General features: G+C 36.2%; 1 protein-coding gene across 3 annotated transcripts in view; it reads left to right on the top strand.

Annotated features, from left to right (window-relative positions):
- rai14 (retinoic acid induced 14) overlaps positions 1-26,946 on the top strand; it is a 36,341-nt gene that overhangs the window by 1,073 nt on the left and 8,322 nt on the right. For 2 of the 3 annotated variants that reach the window (XM_011481863.3, XM_023960499.1), the window contains exons 2-14: positions 125-206; positions 17,141-17,271; positions 18,591-18,679; positions 18,925-18,989; positions 19,677-19,734; positions 19,953-20,023; positions 23,631-23,737; positions 23,822-24,063; positions 24,853-24,878; positions 25,431-25,517; positions 25,840-25,926; positions 26,065-26,196; positions 26,653-26,748. In XM_011481863.3, coding sequence (XP_011480165.1) covers positions 171-206; positions 17,141-17,271; positions 18,591-18,679; positions 18,925-18,989; positions 19,677-19,734; positions 19,953-20,023; positions 23,631-23,737; positions 23,822-24,063; positions 24,853-24,878; positions 25,431-25,517; positions 25,840-25,926; positions 26,065-26,196; positions 26,653-26,748 — 1,227 coding nt within the window. In that variant the 5' untranslated portion in view covers positions 125-170. The remainder of the gene's footprint in view (positions 1-124; positions 207-17,140; positions 17,272-18,590; positions 18,680-18,924; positions 18,990-19,676; positions 19,735-19,952; positions 20,024-23,630; positions 23,738-23,821; positions 24,064-24,852; positions 24,879-25,430; positions 25,518-25,839; positions 25,927-26,064; positions 26,197-26,652; positions 26,749-26,946) is intronic. The other variant, XM_011481866.3, reaches the window with a different exon arrangement.

Below are 26,946 nucleotides of genomic sequence, written 5' to 3' on the forward strand. Positions count from 1 at the left end.
TAAAATTTAGGTATATTTACTTTTGTTTACAGTTGGAATTGACCTGCGTGGAACTGTTTGGGATCCTTCATATAATGAAATCTGACCTAACTAAGTTTAAACATCTGCATTTTGCTCTTCACAGCCTCAGCTGAGCAACTGAGCGTGTGACTGCATGGATCTGACTGAACATGAAGAGCCTCAAAGCCAAGTTTAGAAAAACTGATGTAAGTACTTTAACATGCGCTCATGACTATTTCTACCCAAAACTCTCTTCATGTGACTTTGTATGTCCGTGTGTGTGCATGAGTCACTGTCTGTGTAAGTAGATATGAAAGGTTTTTGGCAGAATCTGCCAGTCCTTCATCACCATCACCCTATGGTTTGTTAATATTTGTTCAAGAAATAAAAAGGGTTTTGAAAACTGAAACCGAACAGTCATAGGATGGGGTCTGTAATCCTTTTGCCTTACGAGTTAGGTTAAGATCTTAAGCTTGCAGCCAAAGTAGACCGGGACTGATTTTTAAATAGTTCACGTTTTAGGTCGTACTTTTCAAAACATGATCATTAAAGAAGAAAAAAAAAGCATGTTTCATGGCAACAGTGAGTTTACAAAGACCACAAATATGCTTCAGATGAGGATTCACCAGTTGTGACTCACTTTTAGAGAGAAATTGCACCATCCTATGCATAAATCTGTTTAGTCCACGACCACAGGAAGTGAGGAGTCTCCTCTGTTTCTGACTAATCTGTAGTCTCAGGAACTCCAAGACACAGAGACAAATGACTGGCAGGAAAGGTCTGGAGGTTTGCCTTGATGGTTGAGACAGGTTTTAGGGGAGTGCTTGTTTGTTTGAAACCAAAAAGTTTTTCCTGCAGAGGAATAATTACACATCCCTGCTTTTGTTCAGTTTTACATACAACAGGAATTTAGCAAGACCTAACTAGAGCCTGGATTAGATTTTAGAGGGGCAAGTGTTACCAGGCAGAAAAAAAACAAACAAACAAAAACATTACATTATTTTTTACATTAATTTGACAAATTACAAAAATATTCAACTATCTTCGACTTTTTTCCTGAATATTCTCGATTTTTATCTCTTATAGTTTCTGTTAAACCCTGTATTTGTACAGTATCAGCTACAAAGACTTTGTCCGCCCTCAAATAGCTAGTCGTTGGCGGCGAAAGTGAAGAGCTTTGAATGAGATGTTGCTTAGAAACCCAACTGATGCTGCGTCATATGCGCTTTTCTAGACCACCCACTCATCCGTTGCCACATTTTGCTTGGGTAACTGATCAGCCTGCTTTGTTTTTTAAGTAACACAGCTTTAATAATCTGTCTAAACATTGATATAAAGGGGAATAAAACACAAACGGTAATGATGTGCTGTATTGGCTGCAGGAAAAATACAGAGGTCTGCTGTCCTGATGTGAACTGGATGTTCTCTCCTCCACTTTAATAGATGCAACAGCACGATTGAATGCAGTTTAAGGCAGATTAGCTGTTACTTTTTTTATGTCTACATAGTTTTAACTTTTATGAAAGTCTTGCAATTTTAACATATTTTTTATTTGATGGCAGATTTAAAATTCTGAAAGAAATGAGGAGGTGAATGCTGTGTTCTGGCTGCTCTAGCCTAAGTGAATGAGGGTAGCTTTAATGAATCGCCTTGGATTGCACAAGCGCTTGATTACAATCATTTATTTACCAGAGCGACTTTAAAACAGCATACCGTACTTAATGTTTTGGTTTTCATTCATTATTTTGACAGAATAAGGCCATAAGTCAATTTCTACTTGTCTTAAATATATTTTACCAGTATCCTTCCCAGCTCTCATGGACCAACGATTCAGAATGGATCTATTGTAACTTTTAGCACCCGATCTATACTGTACACTACAAAAGCTTATGATCCAATGAAAAGCAGTCATTTTGATGGACTGAAAGCCTCCCACTACTCTAGTTTACAGCAAGTAATTAAAATGAGGCAATTTTAACAAGATTAAAGCATCCAGGTAGTTTGTTTATTCTGGCTAATAATCATTCCACCGCTTTTTTATAGAGATCCCACACAACTTTATTACAAAGAGGGGGGAAAAAAACCTCTTAGGTTCTATTTTAAACTCTGTCTTAGTGAAAGATTACCAAGGAATGTTTCTCTCCAAAACAGCTCTGTCGTTTTTTTTTTTTAAACTTACACCAACTAGTTTCTTTAAAAATAGCTATCCGATGAAATAAAAGCACAGTAAGCAAGATGGATTGTAATGAAAGCTGTGGTTTTAGTCCAAATTGGAATGAAGTTCTTTACTCAAAATATCATCCTGCAGCCTATTAAGCTGAGAACATCTGTCACCCAAACCTTTACTTTAACTCCTCTACAGTAAACAAAGCTAAAAAAAAACAAAAAACTGTTGGACTGTGAGAAAGTTATGAAGTGATATGGATATACTGCATAGAGGCTCGCTGATAACATCATAAGATAAATGCGGAAAAATGAACACCACCACATTCTCGCAATCCAAGTCCAAATATATCCTGGCATTGTCATTTTAGAACATTCCTGTGCCATAGGAAAAATAACATTAATAGAATAAGTTATTTAGTATATTCAGATAGTCAGCTGACATTGATGTTTAACCAGATCTGAACAACAGGAGCAAGCCCAGACTATAGCACTACCCCCACAGGGTTATACAACTGGCAAAACAAACTTTATCTGCCTCTTTGTATCCTAATGCACCCATTACTCTCAAACTGGGTAAATCTGGACTCATCAGACCACATGACCATCTTCCATTGCTTCAGTCTTTATGTTCCCCAATAAATAAAAGCATTTTGTCCCCGTTTAACCTCTTTTCTTTTGTTTATAGGGAAATAATCTTACTTTCACAGTTAATCATGATGAGGAGTTCTGCTTTTTTTCACCATACATTAAAGTAGCTGCAACTTTAAAATTTTCATTTTGAGCTATTTGTTTCTGATCACTTTACCTTCTTGAAGATCCCCACTAAACGTTCAGTTTTTAAAAATGCGTTGGATTTCTCTGAACCCGGTTTTGTTTTTTCAAAAATCAGCTTAGACTTTCCCTTTGCTCGATTTATGTCTCCCGACACATTTGTTTAGGGAACGAAAAGCTACCCAGTTCAATAGTTTGTTAGATAAAATGTTGTCAGCTGCAACATAAGCCTTTATGCAATTATATCAAGATATCTCACCTATATGTTCAGTTCTATCCAGGCAGTAAAAATACATTTGAACTGTCAACATATTGACATCGATATGTCAAGCCAACAATAACATTGAAAGTGACCCTGTTATTTTGCACATTGTGATGATTTATTATTTTTTGTGTAAGTATCTAAAGTAAACGTTTGAATTCCGGTGTGAGAGGTGGGGCTGTTTCAATTCTTTGCATTTTTGTATGAGATGAGCATCCAAAGCACACTGCCACTAAAGACACTTCCTGCCTTTGGACCGCTGTGTCTTGTAAGCAAGGTCTCTAGCTTATCGGAAAGTTTGACATGGCAAAACAGTTTGGAGGAATTCCGCAGAAGTCGTTTCAAATATTTTTAGGATTGCACGCCTGTCTGCCAGACTATTCGTCTCTGTTAGTGTGTTGTTTACATTTATGTCTGCCTGCTATTGTCTGTTTTTAAAATAAATTATTGTCATTCTTTGGTTTATATGTAGATCATTTCGGCACAGGCGGCACAGGTCCTATGTGTAACGAGAGCATTTCTGTTAAGGGAGCACGTGGAACAGTGTATCAGGGAGGCAGACGGACTAATCTGGTTTCTGGGAATGGGTTGGGCTGAAAGCCACAAGAGGCTCACTGAAATTCTTGCCATGACCTGCATTTACAATATCAGTAACTAATTCTTGACATCAAATAAATGATTTGTTTTATTAACAATCTTTTTTGTGAATGTTTCTGTTGAGTTATTCTGTCAACCAACAAAAAAATGTCCTCCCTATTAGGAATGCACAATAAATCACAAATTAATCGTTATTGCGATATCAAGCTGTGCAAGAGGCATATCGCAAAAGTCGGCGAAAATTTCAATAAATGGCAACCTTAAATGTGCTAAAACAATCTAATGGCAGCTGGAAGTCTTTAACAAATTAAACAAATGCCTTTATGTATTTGACTAATCGGATGGAGCCCTTTTATGTTAGATGCTTGCCTCCAATGTAGACTAGGGTCATTTGGAGTGTCATTTAAGTTATGTTGAGTCTTATTCAATTAAACTGTTGCAGTGAAATTGAAATGTTTTTTTTTTTCTATTTTTTTCATGTATCACGTTATATCGTCATTGCAATATTGATCATTAATATTGCAAATTTCAAGTTTTCCTCATATCGTGCAACCTGTTAAAAGGGCCAACATACTCAGTTTAAGTTTATTCTAAACACAGTTTCAAAGCAAGGATTTATACCTGAGATCTTGCTTTGTTCACCCGGGATCTATCTGTTATCATCCCATGAGCACTTTCTGTTTCTTCTTTAGTCCTTAAAGGAAGGCTAGTACCGTTATTTATTTGTTATGAGATGCAATGACTTTGACATTTTTGTGGGCTTTTTTCCTCTTCGTTTGTGTTGAGGGTAGTAGAATGACACCCTGATGGAACCACTGATTTTCTCTTTGTTAGCTGCAAATGAGCATACTTTCAACAAATCTTGCTACTTCCACTTTGATTGCAAGTCATAAACTCGCTCTCCATTCATCCATCCTACAAAAACTCTATCTACAGACTTGACTTTGATTTCCCGCTGCCCTTAAGGATAGTCTAATGCTTTGGAGTGGAATAAAGGGGCTATAATTACAATAAACGTCCCTTCATTTTTGTTTCTTACCAAAGATTGTGTTAAGACATTACTGCAAGACTGTCCACCCAAACCATCTTTTTGCGTTATAAACAAATTTAAACATTGTACTCTACAAATATTAGCCTTTCTTTTCGTTTTTTTTGCCGTATTTGATTATTATTTTAATTGTTAAAACGAAAAAAAAAAAGCAATATTTGTGGGGTAGAATTGTACTTTTTATTACCAACAATCAGTAAACAATTATTTTGAAGTAGGCCTGCACTATAATTTCGTATATTTATCATCATCGCAATCTTTGGCTGGGCAATATACTTGAAAAAATGGCATAGACTGATACCTTAAATGTTTACACACATGCTAATACAATCCCATGGCAGCTGGATGTATTTATCGAATCAAATCTAGGCCTTTATGCATTTGACCAATCAGATGGACGCCTTAAAGTCATTGACCTTTCAAATGGAGCTTTTTTATGTCAGGGGCCTGTTTCCTATGTGGATGTGGGTCATTTGGAGTTTAATTTGAATTGTGTTGATTTCTATTGAAACAAAACTGTTTCTGTAAAATGATATTGATTTACTATAATCATTATTATTTTTAGGTGTAATCGCCCATTACAAGTTTGCTCTTATCGTGCAGCCCTACTTTAAAATACCACTGTTGGGTTGAGAAATACCAGTTGACCTTTTAGTCTTCACTTTTCTTTTTCATTTGTGTTGAATTAATATCGTTTTTCTCTGTTGTTCCTCCTTTGAGCGCATTAATAACTAGCTACACTTCTGCAAGGACACACGCGTATATTTGAAAGTTATTAGAATAGAACCATTATATACATTTTCTGTATGGAAGGTGTTGTTAGGAGTGAATTTAGAATTTAACAGTTAACGAGAACTTCATGCTATCACAGCGTAGACCTGGTGCCCCAGCTGCTAGACTAAGCAGGATTACACAAAGCTTACACACACATCTGAAGTACACACACACAGGCCGGTTTTCTTATCAGCCAGCCTTTTTGTCTAATTGAAGCAGGGATTATTCTGTCTCTTCTCACACCACACAGCTGTTTTCATGGCTTTAATTTGTCTGCGCAACAAGACATCGAGAACTAAACGGCACTCTCACTGTTTACTTTTAGAATATAAGGAGTCTTCATTTAGTTGTGTAAACACCAGAGGAAGCGAGTCCTCCTTATCAGGATTTAGGAACTGTTAACTGGAACAGGACAGTTGAGAAAGTCACGTGTTAAATCATTTAAATACGTATCCACAAAAACAGTTTTCTGTTCTGCTTAGAATTAACCTTTAAATTATAGCCTGCTTTTTCTTTTTTTTTTCTTTCTTTCCAGAGTTGAAAGATACAACGGGGTAAAAAATGAAATAGGCATTTGTTGTAAAAATGTTTTCAGAATTTTGTTTTTCTCACTTCTCTTTGGTTTCTGCAGTGGCTCTGCTTTGCCTACAGCTTTGTTCTGGCTGGGTGTAGTGAAAGAATATCAATACTATAAGCGATAGAAAAACCTGGAACGGCACATAATTAATCTGTATAGAGGCAGAGGAGGAAGAGGGTGTGCTAGTGTATTGTCAGCAGGAGATGGTACAGCAGAACTTGTTAATCAAATTATAAACAATTTGGTTTAAAAAAAAATGTGACAAATTAATATAAGGCTGAATATTACATTTATTGATGTAACCTTCAAAATGTACAGCATTAGGAGACAAAATTCATTAACTGACTCTCTGATGCAAAACAAGCGTATTGCTTGCTTTTCTACTTCTTGTTTTTAAGATTCACTCTCATTATTAACAGCAGAACAACTTTTCCAAAATGTTTTAATTAACTAGATGAAAGTCAGAGTATTTGCTTAGAGCCAGTTCAACAGGGATCCAATTAACGTAGAAGCTGCTTGTAGCAATTTCATTTTTTCCATAATCCATGTGATGTCTGTGAACTACAGAAATGCCATAATCCTGCCTGTCAGCACAAATGCAAACTGCTGTGAATGCTACATGGGGGGGATAATTCAGATGTTCGCATGGGTTTGCATATGTATGGGAATTAATTTGCTGTCGAAGGCAAAGGTGTGATGAAAAGTGCCTGTGTGCTGCTTTCTATGGGTTTGTGTCATCGGCAAGTTGTCTTGCACATTTTTTTATGACCAGTTTGTATTAGGTGAGCATTGGAGTAAATAAACAGTTAAAGTCCCACTTCAGTCATCTTTTGATCCATTGTAAAAGCATTCCCAGTGGACTTTTAATCATAATTATACCATTTTTAGGTGAAATTAAATTTAAAAAACGGTTGTTTTCTAGAACATCGTTTCTGGAGAGCAGCAGTAGTTTATTAGAAATGTGTCTCTGAGCTGTGGTAAGGCAGTCAGGCAGCACTCATTTCCTATCAGCCCTTTGTTTACAAGCTAGCTTACAGCCCCTACAACCCCTAGTTTACATTAGGGGTGCAACAGAAACGGGGAGCAATATTGGAGCTATCCTGCTGTACAGTTTTGAGCCAGATTCCAGCTTTAGACGAGAAAAACAGAAACGTTGTCAGCAAGTGGATGCATCAGAATGGAGCAGAGCAGGGAGCTTGTGGCCTGCTAATTGTAGTTTGCACGTAACAAGTTTTTTCCAACTGCACTTTTTCATCTGCTCCTGATTTGTATAAGGAAATACTCAAAACTGCAGTTTTAATCTAAATTTTCTTTATATACTGTATGTTCTCCATCGTGAGAAAATGCTACAAGAACACTTTTTTAAAACACCAAAAACAGGATTTTCCTTGGAGTGGGTCTTTAATATCACTATTGTTTTTATCCCAGTACGTGAGCCTGATACACAGATTACTTACTGACTGAAGTATGCTGCCCTCATTAAAAGAGGTAGCAACGTGTTCCCTTTTTTGGTTCACTACTTGCCTTTTCCTGGTTCTGATACGGAACAAATCAAAACAATTCACAAATGGTTCCGATAACAGTTTTTTTTTTTTAAAACCAGGTTCGGCAGGGTTTTGGACAGTTTTTATATTCCATATAATATTTATTCTGGGCTTATTACAAATAGCCAGGATGCTACAAGATTCTTTGAAAACATTTGTTCATTTCATTCGAAAGTGGATGAAACGAGTCGTTAGAGTTGTGTAAGGTTTTGCTTTTTTGTCAAGAAACCACAGTACTTAGCCGGACATCCTACATGCATGTTTAAACTTCATGTCTTATCTTCATTAGAGCAAGTCAACTATTCTATCATTTTTTTCCATTCTTACTCCGCTAACTTCATATCTTCCCCCAAGTGTAATGAGGCTGGTTGCTTTCCAGTATCAGCAGTCTTTATTTATAGGCCTGGAAAGGCTATTTGTGTCTGGAGGAAGTTTTGCACAAGCGCATGTTTTTTCTTTGCTGCAGTTTGGCAGCCATAATGGTCCCAAGTTAGACATATATATTGTTCATTCTGGCTAAAATTGAAATCTAACTAATGGGGTCAAACCTCCTTGTAAAACAATTGTATTGTTTTAAATGTGCCCCCGTACTGTATACTTAATACTTTTAAAAATTAAAGAATAAATGCAGTCAAAAGTCTGAAGTCCTGAATCTACAAGTATTTTTTCATCTGCTTGTGAGAGAAATACATGTTAAGTTTGATCAAAGTCAATAAAAAGAGAAAAATAAAAAAAAAACCTGACAAGAGAGTTTTCTGCTTATTTTTTTGTCTCCATGTTCATTGTCACTACCAAGACTGTTGTTTCAAAGATATCTCATTACTTTCCCTTCTTTATTTCAATTCTTACTTGTTGTGGGATTTCAGTTTCAGGCCTAAAAATGTATCTTAGTTTTTTTTCCCCCACAAAGAAGTCCAAGGCAGTTTGTGCCCAAACATTTTTTGTGGAATCTTGGTAAAATGTGTCTTGATTTTGGCTAAGTACCCTTTATAGAAGACTGGCTACCCATTTTGACTTTTAAAAGCCTTGTTGGCTGGAGGTTGGATTGCTTCTCTTCACTGTAACCAAAAGGGCATGGCACTAATAGTTTCCAAAAAGGCTTTGACATTTGAATTCATTGCATCACTTCCATGCCTCAGCTCCTCCTGAAAGTGATCTCACTGACAGTAAAACTGCGTTACAGGATCCTGTCCAAACATGGCAGTTGATTTTTTTTTTTTTTATGACTGATTTTTAACAGTATTTTTTATGGCTCTCATTTTTTAATACCTTAGGTCTTGAAAACACTCAGTGATTTCTAACATATACTAATTTTTATGTTTTTATTTGGATATTACTTTTCTACTCACACATGCGACATTTAAATACAAAGAATCTACCATTTTACTTTAATACATTTTTTTAAGAAGTCTCAAAAGACAATTGGACAATTGATCCTCTAGTACAAAATATTTCACAATTTTAAAATAAAACAAAAACTGTGCAAGGCCAGATCACTTCAAAACACAGTTAAGTCACTTTGGTTTTATGGCAGCAAAACCAGCAGCTTATCAGGCAGAAGGTAGTTGAGATATATGGCTTTATACTTTGGTTTTGGCATGTGTCAATCCTTTACAGATCATGTGAATATAGTGCGAACAGATCAGAGTGAAATGGCGAAATGCAATTAGAAAATATAAACCTTTTCTTTTTTTCTTGGTTTGACAGTACGCCTCTGTGAGGTTTGGAACAACTGATAACTGTGTCCAGGAAGGATTTTTCTCTGTTTCTTAGACTCTATGAAAGAAGTGTTTGTTCTTATGAACTTTGGATCCTCTCGCAGGAATTCTTTTCACTATAATAAATGTATTCTTAGATTTCTTGTGAAGAGCTTGAAAACAATAGAATTTGATCTCGTAAACAATGGCAAACACAATGAAAAGCAGGCTGTGTCAGAAATTGCTTGCATGTCTTCAGTTAGATTATTTACACATCAGTAATGAAAAAAATGCAGCAAAAGAAACCCTTGTTTGTTTGTTGATTCAGGAATGGAATGATTTGACCCTTTCTCAAGTCGAACATGTTTAGGAATTTAACTAGTCAGTGCTCAATAAGACTTTTGAAACTTTTTTTTCTCCTAATACTATAATTTGGGATACATTATAATATCGGTTTCAGCTAATAGTTTTGTTTAATGCTTCTTTCACTATTTCTGCACTACCGCTGGGATCTTACCAACATTCAGTCACAGTTCCTGCTGTTATGACAAGTTCTGACTGTCTGCCAAAAATGTAGGAATACTTCAGGGGGGGCACTCACAGCTAAAGTGACCATCCTAAGTGGGAAAACAATCATAGAATGCAACAACAGGGAATGAACACTAGTAGACACCAAGCCCCAAATTCCTGATTGGGTTCAGCCATGTAATGGACCAAATTGACACACACACACACCATATTGACACACACACCCACACACACACACACACACACACACACACACACACACACACACACACACACACACACACACACACACACACACACACACATACAAGCCTTCCTTGGTTGATTAGTCTCTGATTTATTATTTCAATCAACCCCTCATTTTTCTTTTTCTTTTTGAGTTTAGTCTTTGAATCTTTTTTTTAATAAATTATGAAATAGGTTGTGTAATGATTGTGCTTACTTCTTCCTCTCTACCATAACTTAATTTATTTGAACACATAGCTGTAAGTGTGTCACTTGACTGTTTTACAGCCAGAGTGCACTGCCAGTAATTTAACAGTAAGCTCCTCTATCTCAAATTAAAGGATAGGGCTCCCATCAAAATGAGCCAGATAATAACAGAAAGGAGGACCAGGAATGGCCAGCTTCTTAAAACACACTGCTGCCCTTATTAGTCTGTAAACTCTTAATGATATGAGTAAACATTAGAAAACAATTGGTAAAAACAAAACATGAATCTAATTTGATTGGTTTGTATTTCAACATTACATTATTTTTCTAGTATATATTTGTATTAAGTTATAAAAGTATATTTCAATTTTTAAGTGTCCTTTAATGCTATTGTAAAGTTTGCACATGTAAACCAACCACAGGGTTTAAATGTTTTATAAACTCACAAAGATGGATGTAGAAATGACATCCCGGTTGTTGTTTTTAGACTTTGTGCTGTTTATTGAAGCGTGTAAAATGTAAGACTACTAATGGAAGGAAATGCTCAGACTGGAATTTGACTTTTCTTATCCATCAATTTAACTGCGATACATTTGAAAATGTTTTCTTATCAACACATCCATGACATAAATAGCCTCCTTGGTGTTCCATCTATCCATGCTTCAAAGAATTACTTTAGCCAGTCTCATCTACTGATGGGTGAAGGCGGGGAACACCCTGCACAGGTTGCAGCGCCACACAACCACACACACTTACATTCACACTAATAAACAGGTTAGAACCTCCAGTTAACCTATGAAGCATGTTTTTGGACTGCGGGGGGAAGCTGGAGTGTGGAAAACCCACGCCTGCACAGGGAGCATGGAAGCGATTCTGTAGCATAATTAAAAATAAAAGTCAATACCTGAAATGCTTTTTCATTTTCAAAATAAAGCTGCATTTTTTGACTCAAAATTAAAATGAAAAATCAATCCGTCTAAATGCTTTTTCCTTTTCTTCTTCAACACCGCTTATTCTGTCACTTAATTAAAATGATAATGAAAATGGTATTTGATGTTTCATTTTCAATAGGTTCTTTGGTAAATGTGTAGCAAAATTCATTTAGAAATGTCTAATTCGACAATTAAAATGGATTAACAGAAAAGCTTCTTCCTTTTCAAAATGTAACTGCATCAAATGACTCAAAATTAAAATGAACACAGAAAAGTCCCAGCTGGGATTTCAACCAGGCCTTCTCCCTGTGAGGCAAGCGCTCTAACAAAATTCCAACAGCAACCACTATAACATAAATTCCAGCTATCTATCCATTGGGAAGTAGCAAAGAAAAATGGAGTAGTCTCACGTTTAGTATAAAGTCCATTTGTTAAAAATGATTTTAAGCCAGAAAATGGACAACTATCAATAAATCCACTTCACTTAAAAAGAAGTTGTTCTCTTGTGATATAAGTATCTTAGTTTCTTAGCACTACATCTTTATGACAAATCTTGGCTAATTATTATTAGCTCTAAAATATTAACCAGCTTCTGATTAGGCAAAAGAATGTATGGGATAAGAATGCGCTTTAATTTTTAACTCTTTTTGTCCTGTAATCATGCCTCCAGCAGCTTATTATTGGTATAATATGCGCCGACTGTACAGACTACTTAAGCTTTTTTAAACAGAAGTATGTTTAACAAGAAAGGGATAGTATGGATAGAGTTTAATACAAATTTGTGTAGTTGTGTCCAAACTAAAGAAGACATTCTCGACATCTAATTTAGTTTTATAGCCTGCATGTGAGGCAAACAATTGTGAGTACTGGGAAATCTATGGCTGCATCTGTCTTTATAAGAGCAAACATCTGCTGTTTGTTTAATACTTCAGCACACTCTCTCTTTCATTCCTGGTTTGAGTTTCAAGGTTGTGTTGTTGTTTGTCCTCGTCTGTTTGTACGACAGAGGATGGGAAGCACTTTCAGCTGTGGCGAGTTTGAGAAAGGAGGTTTTGTTTGAGGATTCCTTAAGCCTTTTGCTGCGCGCAAAGGGTTTGAAGTTTAAAGGCAGCGTTGATCAAAGGGAAACAGATATTGTATGCGTGTCAGTTTTTTTCGTTGTCGTTTATTTTATAGTGCACACAATTGTCTGGACTTCTTCTCTGTCCTGCTAGTCTAGTTGGAAAACAATTATTTGTTATGCCATTGTAGATCCCCCCCTCCCCCCCCTGGAGTTTCATTTTGTCAAATGTTTGTCTTGCCACCTATTTGACCCACTTTTCTTTCACAAATCCTCAATACAACATAGTTCTTCGATGTACAAAACACAAATGTGGGTTAGAGCGTGACTTAGGATTGAGATTGTTGTGTGCTCATGTTCTCAGAGAAAAGATGATTACAATTTTAATAGTAATCATTTGACATGTCCGCTTTTGTTTTCTCCTTATTTTCTGGATATTTTTTTTAATATAATTCCCTTTATTTGTCCGATCCTACATTTTTATATGTCCTTAAAAAATACATAACCCAAACAGTCATTTTTCACCTATTTTTAACATAAGTATATACCATTTTGATATTTATTTGTATTTTTTCTGCCTTATCTATCATCTCATCCAAGATGTTTCATTAGTACTGGAAACCAACATTTCAAATCTTGTTTGTATCCTGTTTTTTTTTCCCATCCTGATCTGACATTGTTTAGATTTACTCACTAGACATTTAGCTCATGACAATGAGGCTGGAATAGAAACCCATAGATTTGCATAACATTTGCTTTGGAAATGTATTTAACTTGCAAGGACAACATTTCCTTTATTTATTTAAAAAAAAGCAGATTTAATCAAGAACAAGTAAAAGTTTCCTGTAAAATTTCACAAACATCTAGATTATCATGTAGTTATTTTTATATCATATGTATTTGTGTACTCTTTAAAAATGGAAAAAAAAAATAGGATCCAATGATTTTATTGAAAATGATTCATCTTATGAAAACAAATGTTTCATCTTTGATATAATTATATCATTTATTTCTTTTTGATGTGTGCTTTTTGACCTTACATTTACATCTTTCATTATTTTACACTGTGCCTTCCAAAACTCTTACTTTGCCACCAACTTTTGGCCTGGACCAACAGGAAACGGTGTTATCAAAAGGTTCCTTGTGTGTCCTAATGAGTGTCCGTCTGAAAACAGAGAGAGCACACACACACACACCTAAGCTACAGTAAACACTTTTTCATGTGAAACTTACAAAAGAGAGAGTGACATCCTGCAAGAGAGACAGAAGAACACAAGAAAAGGAAACAGACTGACAGAAGAGAGGAAGTAAATGTTGCTTCCTGATAATGATTTCAGAGTGACGACTATCTTCCTGATCTAAAATGTATTCAAACCCTTAGGATTGGGAATGTATAGGTTATTTTTAAGCACATTATTCAGTAATTTACAAAAAGAAAAAAATCTTATGTAGATTTTTAGGTAAGATCATATAGTTTACTTTTAGTCACTGGGATTAAAATATATTTTAAAAAAATAAAATCCTTATGAAACATGTATAATGGCATTGAGCCTAAATTGTATCCTTTTTTTCTTCTTCCTTTTTTTGCCCATAGCAAATCAATTTGCACTAGTAGTCAGTTTTCTAGTGTTCAAGTCTGATTGTGTAGTCTTTCTGCCAGTCCATGTTTATTTCATGAGTCTCTGTGTGTTGGCACTACTTTATAAGTGGCTAAAACTGGGGCAGGCATTCCGCTCCACTGAAACCTGTCCACTAAAATATAGCCTGGTGCTACCAGTGACACATTGCTCTGTCCTGACTGCCCTTTAGTCTGTGTTAAGGCTATATTAAAGAAGAAACAAACAAAAAAAACACTTCCTTGATCGAACAAGCTTAGACGAATGACAAACTTTGTACTACTATCCATTTTTGTGTGTAAACTACTAGATTTGATCTTTTCTGAAGTCTTAACTGTCAAAAATGATAGGAAGGTCCTGTCAATGACAATTGACTACACTTATATAGAATGTTTCTCATAAGAAATAGATTTAGAAAATCAAAAGATTTAAGAAAAAAAAAAAAGGATGAAGTCATACCAGCATCCAGGCTCATCCAAATTTGCTTAAGTCTGTTTGGGTCTAGAACAATTTAAGGAAATCCAGCCAAGTACACTGAAGTACAACCTGAAATACACTTCACTTAAAAATGTGCCACATAACCATTCTTAATATCAACCACTTAAGCAATCTTTCATTTTTCTGGGTGGGTTTGTTTAGCTCTTGTTTTCCGGATCGCAAAGGCCTTCAATTACAGCATCTGGGTTGGCCCTTCCTGGCATCCACAAGGCGAGATTAGAAAAGTGCCAGCCTCCACTGAGCAAATCCTCTGTGCTTCACTGAAGACGTGTTGAACAATGTAAATAAAACGCCTTTGATGCTCCTTCCAAGTTCAGTTTGTTGACTTTAGCAGCGAGGCAGAACAAATGCAGGAGATGTTCGGATGCGCAGCCTTTCGTACATTTGCCTCGTGATTCTCTTGATGTGCTGAAGTTTGTCATGTGTGTGTATTTTAGAGAAGAAAGTGCAGTGTTGCCTCATTAAGCAACACATGACTGCTACAAGTCAGGAGACTTTCATTAACAGCAGACAGTGAGGGAAATTCAGCCTACTTCTGTGAAAATAAGAAATCCAGGCCTCCACACCGCAGGAGACTTCATGTCTTGCTGCGTGCTCTTTTGCTGTACAACAGTCATATTGAGAAAAGCTTGGCTGTCTTGCAGCTCCTTTGTTAAAATAGCTTCTCTGCTCTTTTGTCCACAGTGCATTTTTTAGGTCTAATATTGCTCCTTTTATGACTCAGAAATGCTGTAAATACTGTAAATAATGGATTTCAAAAGGAAATTGTCCATATAAGGGTCTGAAGTGATCTGTGGCAACAGTATGTTTTAGTTTTATTTTGAAAAGTCAAAAGTGCAAACAGATTCCCATTCATTATAAACTCTGAGTAGTAAAGGGTGCCTGCTTTGTCTTGTTTCTTATATTTAGTATTTATCAATAATTTGTTGGTTAGATAGACATGATTTAGATGAGCAGAAGTGTTAACTGTTTTACATACATTTCAAAGAAATGTAGAGAATGAAAAAAGATTTTTAGTTTTGAAAACCCTGTTTTTGTCATTTTCAACACTCAACTCTCAGAGACTTCAGGCTGTAGCATTCTGAGCTCCTCTCACTTGTTCAGGTGATGCAGTGGATTTTTATAGATCAGGATTCTTTTTTTTTTTTTTTACTGTCTTTGCAGAATGCTTAGTGCAGATTGCTCTTGGATGTTTTCCACATCGGCTGTTTACACCTCGTGGTGCTTGGTTGGCTTATAGCTGGTCCTATAAATAGAGTACATTTTAGCACTGCATGCATTTATGCATTGACACAGTTCACCTCACTTGCCATGTGCAGGTCAGGACTATCAGATCAGGTCTAACACTTTACTGCAAATGAATACGAGCAGGTATTTGCAAGCTGAGGTGACTGATGAATTTAAGAATGCAGGCTAAGGAGTCGTATCTCTCATTAACAATCTGCTCATTTGACAATACATAGTATGGAAATTATGTGGTTGTAGCAACAATCTACTTCTACCACTTACTGCTGTGAATTTTACATTGTCAGTAGCTTCATGTGAAGCTAGTCTTGAATAAAATTGCACTTTAGGCTACCCATGAGCTAATTCTTGGGGGTTGGCAGGTTGTCAGTAATGGCATATTACCGGTAGGTCTGTTGTGAGAACATCCGCACTGCATTCCCATTCCCTTTAAATCTCTGTTCTTAGACATGTTTTGTCCAGGTCACAGGGGTTAAAAAGGATTTTCCTCTTAGAAAAATTAAAATTTTAAAAATTCTCAAGTGTTTTATTCTAAGGAAAATATTTACCGTAAACTTATTGATTGTTTTTTTGTTTTTGTTTGTTACCTTAGATGAGATTTGGTTTATTCTTGCTTTAAGTACATGGTATTAAAAAAGTGTACCCCTTATTAAACTTTAACACCACTTTAGGACTGCACAATATACCGCAAATTTATCGTTATCGCGACATCAAGCTGTGCAATATGCATACCGCAAAAGACGGCGAAAATCGCAATAAATGGTTACCTTGACCCTTGTGCTATCCTAGGCACTTTAACATTGGGAGTGGGGTCATCTAGACCCACCAGACAGTGCGCTGAACCTTTTTTCTTCAATGATCTGTGATCTTCACTGGTGTCCATGGATTACATGAAATCTTTCCACCTTTATCCGTCTTTGTCATGGTAGGGAGAACACGTCAAAGTAAGGGGGGGGGGTCATTTAAGATAGTACAAGGGTTAAATGTGCTAAAACAAACTCATGGCCGCTTGAAATATTGAATAAATGAAATAAATCCCTTTATGCATTTAACCAATCGGAAGGACCGTTTACGTTGTTGATCAATCAGATGAGCCCTTTTATGTTTGATGTTTGCCTCCTATGTCAACAAGGGTCATTTGGAGTATAATTTTTATACTGTTGCATTGAAATGGAAATGATGTTTTTGGTTGGTTTGATATCTGTTTATATACCGCAAATTATATCGTTATCGCAATATTAATCACCAATATCGCACATCGCGAGTTTTCCTCATATCGTGCAGCCCTACACCACTTGCATATGTAGATATTTGTGTCTTATAAATTTTTATGTTCTCACTTCTTGATTGTTTTTCCTTCTTGGTCAAATGACTTTTTTTGTTTGCTTTTTAGACTAACGAGTGGAACAAAAATGATGAGCGGCTCCTTGCTGCAGTGGAGCATGGCGAGGTGGAGAAGGTCGCTTCTCTTCTTGCTAAAAAAGGTTCCAATGCTGTGAAACTGGACAATGAAGGCAAATCTGCGTAAGCATTCATTGTGTTGTCTACAAAAGAAGGCATGAAAGTGCCCTTTGTACAGATTCAGGACATGGCTTCTTCTTTTTGTATATGCATCACCTATTTTTTTTATTTATTAATAATTAGAACAGAAATGTGTCAAATCCCAAGACTTCTTTGTAGTTTACTATACAGTGATCCCTTGCTATAACGCGGTTTACTTTTCACGGTTTCGCTACTTCACGGATTTGCATCGTGCATTGTGTTCTGCATTCTGATTGGCTAAAAAAGTCACTCCGCTTCTTCTCTACCTGTGCGTCAATAATGTTGCAGTTTAATATGTACACGTATGTAAATCAGCTTTCCAAATTACGTACATGCAAATCATCTTGCAATTTCAAGTTTCTCTAAAACCCATAGAAAAAGAGCGACACCAACTGTCAATCACTATGTTCTTCTCCCGAACAAACACACACAGCTGCACCGCGGGCTTGAGAAGGAGAAAACACTGCAGCTTCTCAGACTGAAGAGCATTAAAATACACCTGAGCCACTATTTGTCCGTTTGTACTTTGTATTTTTTCATGATCATTTTAAATTTTCTACCGTTTAATTCAATTATTCTCGGGTCGCGGTGGGCGGGGCTAATCTCCGCGATTTGAAGCCTTCTGTTTACATCGATGATTCAAATTATTATTTGATAGTACAGAAGTTATTTGTTGAAAAAAAAAACGTTTTTAAAGTACTTTGATTTGTGAAACAAATATTTGAGCCTGTAAAATGGTTTGTTCTTTCTTTTCTATGTATAACAGAGTATTTAATTGTATAATAATTGTTTTAAAAAAATAGAGGTTTCTACTTCACGGATTTTGCCTATCACGGGTTCTTTCTGGAACGTAACCCCCGCGAAAAACAAGGGTTTACTTATGATGTATTCTAAAAATGTATTTCCCTCCAAACAAATGTATGAATTTGTGAATCACAGTAAAATAAAATAATGCTATTTGCATTTGGAGTTTGCAAATATGGTAAATGTTGAGTTTTGCTAAAAAGATAAAAGCTTTTTACAGTCGTTTAATAGATAATCTGGGCAGATGCATGTAAAACAATTCAGACAACATATTTTGTACTCTAGGATAATTAAGAATTGTAAAATCACTCCAATAGTTTAGGTGGATGATGGGTTTCTTGGATGAGTTTTATGTTTTAAAAATTAATTCCTAGTGTAAGTGTTGTGATACACAGATGGATTTTGATTTTTTTTTAAAAAGTAGAAAAGCAATGTTATGAAAAAGCACTAGTTAAAAAAAATTGCACTTCTAATTAGCTTTTTTCTACTTTTCTCAGCCTTCATTTAGCTGCTGCTGGCGGTCACACAGACTGCTTAGCAGCGATTTTGGCTCATGGAGCTGATCTGTCAGTCAGCGATGCTTCAGGTATGTGCTCCAACTATGTGGTACACATAGAAGAAAGGATCTTTTATGTCTTTCATAAATGTAAGCAATTTTCAGTATTTAAGTATTGCACAATGAAAAAGTTGAATCAATTAAAAAAAAAGTCTAAATTGATGCCCAATCAGTTAAAATACATATTTCTACATGCTTCTATTGTTTTTTTTCTTTCTTTGTCAATCTGCCAAATCATATTTGGATTTTTCTGTTGTTGTTTTTGTTTTTTAAAGGTTTTACTGCTTTACATCTGGCAGCAAAGAACAATCATGTGGAATGCTGCAAAAAACTTGTTCAGGTAAGGTTTGGAAATGACACATTCAAATCTTATCACTTTCATTTAACTCTACATTCACAGACAAATACTTAGTCTTTTGGGGCTGTGCATTTTCAACGCACCGACTGAGTCAGAAACTTAGAACAGTTTTCTCTCTCAGGGAAATATCTGCTGTATTCCACAAAAATGTAAAAATGAAAACACGGCGTTGAATATCAGTGTCACTCAGCACCATTTTTCTTAGAAGCGTGACCTTGTGGATGCAGAAATGGAATGTGAAAGTACAACATGAACCATATGAAACCCTACTGCATGAATTGCCTGAGACGACTACAAGCGGACAGTTTAACTTCATCATTTCTTCAGCGTGCTGATTGTGTGTGCAGATCAGCAGTTCTTACACACACAGGGATGCACACACAGCTGCTCTGCCTTGCTGACCTTTTTGGAAACTGCAATACCTCTCCTAAAACCTGCCTGTGAAAAAACAAACAAAAAAAGAAAACTGTTAGCTTGTGCATTATATCGGCAAAACTCAGGTGTCAGTTTAGTGTTATGGGCATTTTAGTTGTAGCTGGGAAGCACTGCTTTTTTTATATGCAAAGTGTTCATTTTCTAAGCATTGATCTCATTTGTGTTACTGTTTTTATGTTGGTAAGAATATATATTTTTTTAATTCCCAAATTAAATGTTCTCTTCCTATTCTAGAATAAGTGTGCTGTTGATGCCACGGACAACACAGGAAAGACTGCTCTGCATTACGCTGGTGAGTGCCTCAATAACCTGGGAGGTAACCATGCAGAAAGGCTTTTGTTCAGGGTTTGCCTCCTTTGACAAGACTGTGGGAAAACAATTTTGGGATTAAGTTTAATCTCTAATTTAATTTGATAAATCATCTGCTGTTTGGGGATTTGGGGTGATTCATTTTTGCTTTTTTCATTTACGTATGTTTTGTTATATTTTTTTTATTTTTGTAATCCATAGCTGCCAATGGGAACATCCAGATTGTTCAGCTGCTCTGTGAACTCAGAAGTCCAATCAACCTAAAAGATGCTGTACGTACTGTAATGATCATGTCCACTCTGAATTGATCCTTTTCCTGTCATTTTATTAATACTCTGAAATAATGTGCAGGCAAAAACTAGGTTTCAACTGACTTCACTTTCTAGGGGGAAAAAATTAGTAATCCATGAAAGTGTATCTTTTTTGTTGTTGTGTTAAATTCTCATTGCATCTCTTGCCTGCAAGTCTTGCCTTGTTCTTTTAAGAAGTGATTTTAAAACTTTATGAAACAGTTCAATTATTACAAAATAATGATAGGAACGTTATCCAAGAAACTTAAAATGTATTACTCCATATTTAATGTTTTAACATAAAGATTTTCATGTGAACTTTTTGTCTTGCTGATTCGGTTTGAAGACTGATTACAGTTGTATACTGAGTGAGGACATGTCTGAGTGTGTGAGGTAGAAGGTCAGGGTACTGTGAGAACTCCAGCCGCAGACATGTGGTCTCCATTGCAGTGACAGACCGTGCCTGTGGTTCTTACTCAGCTGAGATGTTTGAGCTGGAAATGTGTGTTTAAGAATTTGAGACAGCAGATAGAAAAGGGCTGGAAAAAGAACATGTTGTCAGTTTATTTCCATTCTTCTATCATTCCTATGTTGGCTTGTTGAAAGAAAATCCAAACTTGTTCCATATTCTTGCTGTCAGGTCCGGGCTTTGAAGCCACAATGCTGGCACTGTGTAGTTGTGCAGTCACAGCAGGCCTCCTCTGCCAAGCTGTTTTTTGTCAAAAACACTTCGACTCAGTCAACAGTGTTATTGTTCTTTTCATGTAGTTAAACACAGAGAAAGTTATGCGTATCTACTTTTTTTTTATTTTTTACATTATTTTAAGCTTTACATTTTAGATTTGGCAGCCATGTAATTAAGGATAAAGGTCAATTCGGTTTTCTTCTTTTTTGGCCATAGTAATCATGGTGCCAGATTTAATCACACAAGGGAGGTAAAGCTCTTTTTTCTGTTTGTAGATGCATACAAAAAGCCTGAAAGTCACCTGACATGTGAAGCTGTAGCCCTGGGCAGACCTCACTGCTCTATCATGTATCTGTACCAGATCTATATTGGACATACCTAAACCTATAGTCGGAAACAGAGGAACACCTGCCGGCTCAAACACGGTTTAGGTCTTGAAATGGAATATTTACAAAACGTCAGCTTCTTCACAGCAAAAGCCTTGACATGGGTCAGAAACGTGACAATTTCTTCTTCTTCAGTAAACATATGCTCAGTTTCAGTGGTTCCATACTTGTCTCAGGTTCTTCCTTTATTTACTAATACTTAATGTTTATGATTTTCTGTTTTATTTATTTGATACTTTTGCATGGCAAACACAGATATCTTTTTCAAAAGGACAATCAGGATTAAACAGACTTTACTGTTTTGTTTTTACTTTCTAAAAAAGGTAAAGTTGTTCAGGTATGTTGAATATAACATTCCAAAAACACAGAATAAAAAAAATCTGATTTCTGAAGTTGTTAGTTTTCTGTTTTGCATTTTCGAATGAAATAAAAGGGGCAAGAAAAACATGCATATGTTGAATAAACAAAGAAGCTGCTTAATGTGTAGGAAATGCATGCTGTCATTTTAAACCAATCACCATGAACAAGGACTATAGAGAAGCAATCCACTTTGGTTTCTTTTACTAAATATTTTAAAGTTCGGACTTGTTTGGCAGAATAGTGTATTAGAGCTTCTGTGTCAGCATGTTTTTGCCACTGTACATCCTTAAAATAATTTAAAAATCAAATTTATTTCATGATCTCCTTAGCATATAATCATAAAAGCTGCATTTGGACTCTGATTGTAAAGAGATGATGAGCCACTTTCTTAAAAATATTCCTCTTTTGAGGTAAACCCCAACGTTTTGGTACAATTATAAAAAGCAAATAGTTCCATTAGTAGAAAACGCAAAAATCAGCAAGCACACAAAGTAAACAGCTTCAACACCAACTCTCTGTTTAATCACATCCATACCTTTGTCTTGTCTGCAGTTCAGCCTTACAGTTGTTAAAACACCATCGGGCAGACAGGAATGCAAATGCAAAATAACAGCCAGATGGCAAGTAAGAAATGAGTCAACATGCCTTCAAAACTCCTCCATCATCACAGCTTGATGCACTCTGGGCATCAATATTCTGTTTCAATTCAAGTGGCCGATGTTTTTGTGTTAATTCAAGCACATTTTTACAGAGGATTAGAAGCTTTTTTATTATTATTTATATCCTAACAGAGGCATCGCAATGTAAAAATGAATCATCAACTGTTCGACAACATTTACATGTCTCTGGTATTGAATCCAAGTATCAGTAGATTAATATACCTTCATCCCATGAAGGAACTCAGAGCCAAGTAATACACTTGCACATGTACACTTACTCATTCAAACACACTAAATCTGTTGCCCAGAAAGAAAAAAAAAGTTCCTGTTTAGATTCCAGAGCAGCTGAAACTGACTGAGCAAGTCAGACGTGAGGCTGTTAAAGTCTTTAACTGAGCTCAAAGGAGACCAGAACATGGTTTTCTTTTTGCTGCTCTTTAGAAATGGCAGCAGGCCTGTAAGATACACTGTTACTTTTACATGTTTGTGTGTCAAAATGTTATTTTAATTATTTTTGATCTATATTTTACCCACTTTCCCAAATTAGTCAAAGTCTGAAAAGAGATGCATTGCAATTTTAGTGTCAAAGACCCAGTTCACCCTCTAAGCAGCTATGCCTCTTCTTATCTGCAGTCCTGAGTCCTCTGGTCAGTGGCTCCACTGAGGCTGTGAACTCTAAACAGTCTCCACCAACGGCTGCAGTTGAGCGTCTAGGGCAAAGTTTAGGTTAAGTGTCATGGTAGAAGAATCTGCCAGTTCTGGTGATGAATGTGCTGCAGCTTTCCAACTATAACACTGAGGCCTTTCATCTGGAGTTAACCCATGAACCCATGCCACACAGTAGCTGTCAAACGTTTCATGCGTGTGAAAATATTTGTTTATAAATAATTCAAAGCATGATGTCCACACAAACTCTTGAACTTTCGAGTTCGTTTAAAGCTTATGGTTTATCCCCCACAATGATGACTTCGTTTTGTCCTCATTTTAAATGGGAGCAGGACAGTTTTGCTGATGATAATTGTACGAATCAATGTGTACGTTTTTTTTCCTTCTAATATCTGCTGAGTCAGCAAATATGTTAGAAGTGCGAAAGCGGTATTACTCTGAAATGAAATCATGTATGATTATAAATGTGAGATTTACAAATAGCCCTAACTTTTTTCTGAAGCAACTGTTAGGATTATACTCTGGCTGCTGATCTAGTTACCTATTTAACATCAAGATAATTCCCAAAAGAGGAAAAATATGTTCCATTTGGGGGAGAAAAAAAAACGGTCACAACACTCTATTTGTTGTCCTTTTGTTATGTTAGACGCTGTTGTAAAACGCAGACGTAGTTCACATCTACTTCTTTGCATGGACCTGAGATTTGTCTCACCAAGCCGAGAGATGCCAGACTCCATGTCAAGATGGACATCCTGACACAGGGCGCGATAATCAATGTGTTTCTGAGTCAAGATTTGTGTCATGTTTCTGAAATGTGCATTTCCTTCTTAAAGGATGCCCTTACTCCTCTGCTATTGGCAGCTAAACACTGCCACTCAGAAACCTGCTGCACTCTGCTGGATTTTAGTGCTGACATAAATACTCCTGACAACACCGGCAGGTAACAACGAGAGACAAATATTCGTCCCAGACTAACTTTTAGCCCACTTTCTTACACGTTTGCCTGTCTTTCTCTGTTTTACAGGACAGCAGTGATGGTGGCTGCGGAGTCAAACGCAGTGTCTGTGGTGGAGGTTTTGGTCCAGCGGGGGGCAGATCTGTCAGCTGTAGATTTAGAGGGTCATGATGTTTTACACTATGTTAAGATGTCTCCTAATGCAGAAGCTAGAGCTGCTCTCACAGCTGTGCTGAACAGACACGTTTTAGGTGAGAAGTCCCCAAAACAAGCTCCTCAAACAGAGGACGGTGCAAAGACAGTGAACCCAAGTATGTTACCTTTTTTTTTTTTTTTTAACTGATGCCTTGTCTTAATGCTTTTATTTAATAACACAATTTCCATTAACTTTCATTAATTTATCTAGTAACTGGAGCTGTATTTAAAAGAAAAAAGAAATCGTATTAATTATAAGCTTCAATCTGACTGTTCAGTTTATGCATAATGCTAATACATAATTCTAGTGTACTAAAACAAAAACAAAAAACACAAAATGGTAACATTAGCTTCAGAAAAGCACATTTGCAAACAAGCAGATCTAGGGAAATATTTGACAATCTCAGCTATAGATGATTGTTGTCATAAAAAAATAGTAAATGGTAAAGAAAAAACATCCTCCCTTAGAGATCGTGTAATGAGTTTGATGATCTGTCGTTGAAAACTGTGATTTTTTTTTCATGTTTGCTGCTGTTTTTTTAAACACATTCAGACAAACCATTAAATAATATTGCAATTATTTATTTATTTCAATAATCCCACATTTCACTTAGGTTGAAAGTAAGCAATCAGACACACTCCGGTTTAGTCTGTAGCTTTCTTCTTGCAGCATTTAAGGTCTAGTTCAGTTGCTTATCAGGTATAAATAGTGCCAAAAACAGATTTGTGTTGGTCCTTTTTCAACACGAGTCAACACTGCCATCTGTTGTACAGTTGCTGTTACTGGTTTGACATATGTCTGAGTATTTCATTTCACAAAAATATTTTCAAAGTCATGCTGAATTCACTAATTCCTCCTACTGCGTCTGACTATGGTGTTGATCATTTGGCTTTTCCTTCATCAGATATCAAGCCTCCAAAAAGCCCTCAGGTAAGAAGTTTATGCCCCTTTGAAACTTTCCTGTGATGAGCATCAGAGCTGCTTAAGAAAATGAAGGCAGATTATAAGGATTCCTAAAATTAAACTTCTAGAAATGCTGAAAATAATTAGAATTATTAGGATATTTTTCATCTTTTTGCACTTATATCTTTAGTATTTAAAATGAGTCTATTTAGAGACAATGCGTCTCTGTAATCTGAGTATCTTAGTAAACTTTGCTGTGTTTTCATGTTTTTCAGTTGAGGAAAAACTTGAAGCTGGGGTGTGCATAATTATTGTTATGCAGTTTAATGCACAAGTCTGAAACGGAGTTTTATTGTAATGTTTTAAGGTGGTACCAAGCAAAAGTCTAATCACACATTTGTGACAAAACAAAGCACGACCCCTGCTCTTTTGGATACTTTTCTATCTTTTTTTTTTCGGCAAACAAAACTGACCTTAGTGCCCATTGATCGACTACCCTTTTACTAACCTGCACTAAATCCTGCCTTTCTTTTTCTTTTTGTTGCCTTCCTCTTTTCTTTTATTTTGCTGGCTTCTCAGCATGATCAAGTAGCTAAGCTAAGTGATGAGAAGAACACCACTCCTAAAAAACGAAAAGCACCTCCACCTCCTATTAGCCCTCTGCAGGTAAATAAACACACCTCCCTCCTTATTTCCATCAGCTTGTGTTAGTGTCACATATTAATATGGATGCATGGCGGCAGTACATTTATTTAATGAGAACAGCAACCTTTAGAAGTACTTTGTTTGTATTTCCCTAACAGAAATCATTATAAACTTGATTCTTGTTTTTTTTTTTTTACACTTCTAATTATAATAAAGTTTTATTGACTTTTTATTAAACTTTGTCATTTTCAACTTTGAGAAAAACATTTTTTTTCAACCTAAAGCTAAAGAAGAAATCTGAAAAAGTTTGGGAAAAAAGCTGCTAACATAGCTTTTTCTTCAGAATTCTGAGATGTCTCCTTCAGCGCTCTCATCTACCAGCACGCCTACCTCCAACAAAAGTGAAACTCCCAACAGATTCGACTACAAAGTAAGAACAAAAATACTGACATTAAGTTTAAAAAAAATTATGAAGTATTATCAGATGTGTCTTATGAAAATAAGTCTTCAAACTTGTCTTTTTCCTCTTTACCGCCATCATTCGCTTCCCCCTCCCCTCTTTTCAAAGGAGGACAAGATCAGAGGATCAGCTGAGAGAGAGGAAGTAAAGAAACCCCTTAAGGAGAGCATCTTGCTGTTGCAGACCATTAAAGACCTGAAGCAGACTGTGGAGACCCTGGCTGCTGAGCTGGAGACTGAGGTGATTAATGAGCAATGAGCTGACAGTCACAGACCGGTTTGGTTTTTATGAGAGCTTTTTTAAACAGGTGTGATAGTAAGGAAAAAACAGTGACATCATTATAAGAAGAACATGTCTGTGTTCGGCTGACTGCTTAACTTTTGGATATTTTGTGTAATATTTGTGAAAACGCATGGTTTAAAAGAGGCAACAAACATTACATTTTGATTGATTTAATTTTGTTTCTTGGTGTTTTTTGTTATTTTGAATCAACGTACCTGTTTCGATTAACTTTTACATGTTTACAACACAAAAGAGCGAAGCTTTCTCAGTCGCCACATTCCTAAAGGAGGTCTAACCTACGTTAAGAACAAGTCCCGACTCGCAGCGCTTTTCCTCAGGTATCCAGTGGTCTCTAACGTACTCTTTATGTCTCCCTGTAACATGTGCGTCTGTGGGTGTGTGTTTGTGTGTTAGGCTGAGCAAACAGACACCGCGGGGCTAGTTTCTGCTCTTCAAGAGGGGATTACTGTTGTTTCCTCAGTCGACCAGCACCTTGAAAACAAACTTAAGGTAAGTAATTCCATCATTCATGTTTATGAGTTGGTATAAACAAATGCGCAGCTTACCAGAGCGAACTGCTTCACTACTTTCACATGAAGGGAAGGTTACCTAAAGTGCGTTTTGCAATAAAAAATAAAACATATTCCTTTAGTGACAGTGTAGCTTTGCCTAACACAGTCCCAGATTACTACAATAACTATAAAAGTT

Source organism: Oryzias latipes, chromosome 12 (genome assembly GCF_002234675.1).
Source record: "Oryzias latipes chromosome 12, ASM223467v1".
Taxonomy (NCBI): Eukaryota; Metazoa; Chordata; class Actinopteri; order Beloniformes; family Adrianichthyidae; genus Oryzias; species Oryzias latipes.